Source organism: Sabethes cyaneus, chromosome 3, assembly GCF_943734655.1.
Source record: "Sabethes cyaneus chromosome 3, idSabCyanKW18_F2, whole genome shotgun sequence".
Lineage (NCBI taxonomy): Eukaryota > Metazoa > Arthropoda > Insecta > Diptera > Culicidae > Sabethes > Sabethes cyaneus.
Genome location: NC_071355.1, coordinates 206,156,547 through 206,161,525, shown reverse-complemented (window position 1 = coordinate 206,161,525; position 4,979 = coordinate 206,156,547). Strand labels below are relative to the sequence as shown.

The window sequence follows — 4,979 nt, the reverse complement described above, 5'->3', positions numbered from 1 at the left end:
AAGGTTATTCAGCCAGTCACGACAATCGTGAGCAACGCAAAAGTGCGAATAGACGCTTTGTGCTGCTTGTAAAGCCACTAACACTACTTTAAACTATTCCCTTTTCGTGGTAATATTATTTTGAATACTTTCCGACGTCCTCGGGCATTCTATATCCGAAAAATCGAACACACTCAATGTTCAATATTCAATTTTTGAAAGAATTCTGATGTTCACATTGAGGTTCTGTTCGTGATAAAATTCAAAGCTGATGCGTGCATTATCGGCGAGGCAGGCGAATAGTGTATGTTCATGAGGGATGTTCATCGATTCAAATGATCACTTTTTCGCGAATTCTCCAACCACTGTTATTCAGTAGTTCTTAAAAGAACTGATTGTCTTCTACCAGATATTAGTAATGCAAATCAACGAAATTTATATCTAGGCAGCAGTTTTTTTCGGCCACCTTCTTCGCTGGAACGACTTCCTTTGACTCTGGGACTTTCGGTGCCTTTGCTACGGTTTTCATTGGCTTAGTAGATTTTTGTTCGGGGGCACCATCGCATATTTACTAGTACAGCTTTAATCGGAGCCGCCTTTGCAGAAGTTAGCAAAGATGAATTGTTTTCGTCCGTTTTATCAACCTTGAACGAACCGGAAGCACCAGTTCTTTGTTTGGACCAGCTTTCTCTTGTTGAAAACTAACTTCAAAGCCTTTTTCACGAATGTGTCCAACCTTGAAACGTCACAATTGTAGCTGGCGGCGATATACTTCTAGACGGCTTGCAACGAAGATCCGTTGACTCTTCGGTTTATTGGCGTCTCGCTTAGTGAATTTGGATGTATTCGTTGCCTTATTCCGGGGAAGTAGCAACAGCTGAAGCTCAACGATTTTCGAGCGGACTCTATAGAGCGTAAATTAAATACAATCAAACTTTGATCCCTTTGATTCAAAGGGAATTTAATCCATAGCTCTTCTCCTATATATTTCTGTCATCCGTGTTAGGGAAGCATTGGCGTGGGAAGGCAAAAATAAGATTAAAGCAACGTCATGTGTAAAATATTGCATAATTTATTAGCTATTGGTAGTTTTCAAACCCACTCTACAACGATCATCAGCTTAACTGATGACCGCGAGAAAGGAACTCACTCTCGGCTTACCATATATTAGTCTCAGCCGATCTCCAATATTCGGAAATAGGAGAGTAGGGACAGCAGATATCAGCATCTGATAGCTTTGATAACTAATGACCTGCATGAGTTGAGTCAGTTGTCTCCAAGTACGTACATAAGGAAGGTGCAATATACAACCACTTTGTCGTCTCACAATAAATGTGTTATCTCTTCAACAAGCGTCGGCCCGTTCTGTGCAGTGAAAGAAAACCCCTCGACTGTGCATCGTGAAGATTACGATTTGAACCAAGTGCGCGAAGGTCGAAGACGGAAAATAGTTAGAAGACCGCATGGTGAGTCACCACATATTTATCGTTTTATAGATCAAATCAGAAGAAATTCTTCATGCTATTAACACAAGGCATAACACTTATCGTTCTTACAAACATAAAAAGTATATTTACCTTTTACCGACCGGTTTCGGGCAACTAGCCCATCGACGGGGTAATGCCCAACTGATGATTGCGTTGAAGAGAGAGTTATATTTTTAAGCCTGTTAATTTGAAGAGAGGTGACACGATGGGAGCCTCATCTTCGTTCATCAATTGATCAGCTGTTGCGATGAACATCGACTCCCACGCATTTAGTTGTGAGGCCTTCCTGATTCCCTTAATCACTTTTGCGTTATCCCAGTCGATTTCATGGTGAAAGTTTGCTGTATGTACTGCCACACTGGAATCGTTGGTTCGGTTGTTTTCCACTGCCTTTTTGTGCTCTTTTAAGCGTACCTTGAATTTTCGTCGGGTCTGCCCAATATATACCGCCGGGCAGTCTTTGCATGGTATTTGATAGATTCCGGACATTTCGTTTGTAGGAATCTTATCTTTCGCGTTGCATAGAAGCTCACGTAGTGTGTGGTTGCTTTTGTGCACGACGTGAAAACCATGTCTACTAAGAGCATTTTTGATCGGATTTGTGATTTTGGGGCAGAACGGCATACTGATCCTTTCAACATTGTTTCTCTTTGGTTGCAGTGTGGTAGCGTTTTGTCTATGTTGCTTTCGTTCATGTGTCCGTATAATTTTGTCAACAAACTCCTTACCGTATCCATTCAGGTTAGCCGCATCGTAGATTTTTGTCTTTTCTTCTATAAAATCTGTTCTTTCCATGGGAATGCTAACAAGGCGATGGGCCATAGAGTGGAATGCGGCTTGTTTTTGAGCTCCAAAATGGTTGGAGTCACAAGTGATGTAGCGATCTGTCGAAGTGGGTTTGCGATATATACTAAATTTTAGCGTGTTGTCATTTTTTCTGGATACTAGCAGATCCAAGAACGGTAATTTGTTGTCTACTTCCCGCTCTATGGTAAATTTTATCGTGGGATGTCGGGAATTTAATAGTTCCAGCGTTTGCGGTATGTAACGCTCTTTCACTATTGCAAAAACATCATCAACATAACGTTTCCATATTCGCGGGAAAAACTTATGCTTTTCCAAATCTGTTTCGAAATCGCTCATGAAGGCTTCCGCTAAAATTGGAGACAACTTGGAACCCATACTAAGGCCGAAAGTGTCGTCAGTTCTTACGTTAGTGCAAAAAGTGAAGTTAAAAAGCTTAAAATTCTTCATGATTTAAAGAATCAGCGACATTTGGAAATTTAATTGAAGAAATTTAGTATACAGAAAATTTTCATCTCTTCATAAACAAATTCGTTCGTCCTAAAAAGGACGGGTTGTGGTTGAAAATCCGGCCAGCAGAATGGCTTGAATGTTTGAAACAACACCTCCCAGGGCAATGGTGACAATGGTTATCGGACAGAGCATTTTTCATTGATTCAAGCTCTTCCGCTCCCGCAACCAAATATTCTAATATAGCTGATAATAGATCGATGCTCCGGTACCAACACGTTCAGCGCACTCTACACCAAACAATGATCGGCTGCTGCTGCTGCCGCTGCGCTGCGTTTTACCAGTTTGCCGAGTCCAGTGAGGAAAATCGCAACTCTCTGCTGTCTGTGCTGGTTCTGCACCGTACCAATGCCAACGCAAAAATGATGCCGTTCGCCGACTTACTTCTGATTATATACCAGAGCAAATGGCAGCAAGTTGTAACAAAGGCGGATCAACGTAGGGCAGAGAATCATAGACACGAAAGAAAGGCGGTACAACGAAACCGTACTCCGTACATTGTTTGAACACAGGGATGGCACGGCAACGAGCATGGCAGACGTGCACTCACAGTTGTGTTTGTCTTAATACAGTTTAAACATGTAATTTCTGACGGGCTCATACTTCGAACGCTCATAATAAACTGCCAACATCACTTTAAAATGTGAGATAAATCAATTTAACTGCTCCGTATACTTTTTATTCAGTAGTTCTTAAAAGAACTGATTGTTTTCTACCAGATATTAAAAATGCAAATCAAGGAAATTTACATCTAGGCAACAGTTTTTTTCGGGCACCTTCTCCGCTGGAACGATTTCCTTTGACTGGGGCTTTCGGTGCCTTTGCTTCGGTTTTCATTGGCTTAGTAGATTTTTGTTCGGGGCACCCGCATATTTACTCCAGTAGTACAGCTTTAATCGGAGCCGCCTTTGCATCAGTTAGCAAAGATATTGTTTTCGTCCGTTTTATCAACCTTGAACAAATCGGAAGCGCCTGTTCTTTTTGTTTGGACCAGCTTTTCGACAGCTAATTTCAAAACCTTTTTCAGAAATGTGTCCAACCTTGGAACGTCACAATTGTGGCTAGCGGCGATTTACTTCTAACAGCTTGCAGCGAGGATCCATTGATTTTACTGGGTATTGATAGCAGCAAAAACCATATCGTTCGCTGGCTGGCGAGTCGGTGGCTTCTTCGGATTGTTGGCGTCTTGCTTGGTGAATTTGAATGTCTTCGATGCCTTATTCCGAGCAAGCAACACCCACTGAAGCTCAACAATTTTCGAGCGGATTCTATAGAGCGTAAATTAAATACGATCAAAACCCATAGCTCATCTCGTATATATTTCTGTCATCTGTGCTAGGGAAGCATTGGCGTGGGAAGGCAAAAACATGAAAATAATGAAATAATGAATATAGTCTAATATTTTCTCAATTATTAAACGTCTGTTTGGGAAACATGGAATCTATTGTATTGTTATGGATTTTTTGAAAAATTTCCAATCGATTGATACCAATATCTCTAGAATCTGTTGACGGATGACTGAGTTATAGGCGTGCAAACCATAACCACTTTTCGTTACATGTTCTCTTTTCGTTTTTCTAAAGTGCACCCGAATATAGAAATCAAAGAAGTAGTCCTACTTCAAAAATAACGAGTAACTGACAGAGTATAGCAATCTGTTTATCCTGCAAACACGTATCAACATGTTCGACTCTAAATAAACAAAATGGAGGCTAGTTCAATCGAGCTGAAAGTCCAACCGAACATATTCTACTGCCAATTTGACTTGAAACAGAGCTAATTGGGAAAAAGCTGTTAAGTGGTCGCCTTTACAATGTCCTGAATTCCTCTTCGACTCCAATGTATCTCATAACGATAATAATGCTGTGTCTTACATACACAAGCATGACTATTTAACGTACAGCAGGAATGAACTTCGCACTGGCGCGCGCATTTACTCATTTGTAGCCTAAAATGCCGGAAAACATGCATTCGGAAAACTTGAATATCTCCGAACATCGCAACTAGTAGCAGCTAATTTTTTGCTTATTACTAGTTTACACCCTGAATGTTGATTTTATGGTAGTGTCAGAGCGGAAATCTGTGGAAATCTTTTTCTACACACTATTGAAAATTGACAAAAATAACAAATATTTTGTTCTAAGACACTTCGTCAGAACAAAGCCTACTAGTAAAAAATTTGTCTTAATATCACCTAAA

General features: G+C 40.6%; 1 protein-coding gene across 1 annotated transcript; it reads right to left on the bottom strand.

Annotated features, from left to right (window-relative positions):
• Positions 1 to 1,631: 1,631 nt before the first annotated feature.
• LOC128740623 (uncharacterized) lies at positions 1,632 to 2,648 on the bottom strand. Its single transcript, XM_053836185.1, has one exon. It carries the CDS (start codon positions 2,646 to 2,648, stop codon positions 1,632 to 1,634), a length of 1,017 nt encoding a protein of 338 aa, XP_053692160.1.
• Between the last annotated feature and the right edge of the window lie 2,331 nt (positions 2,649 to 4,979).

Bases quoted from the DNA above. Each gene is read 5' to 3' on its own strand.
- LOC128740623 (XM_053836185.1), bottom strand. From the start codon at position 2,648: ATGGGTTCCAAGTTGTCTCCAATTTTAGCGGAAGCCTTCATGAGCGAT.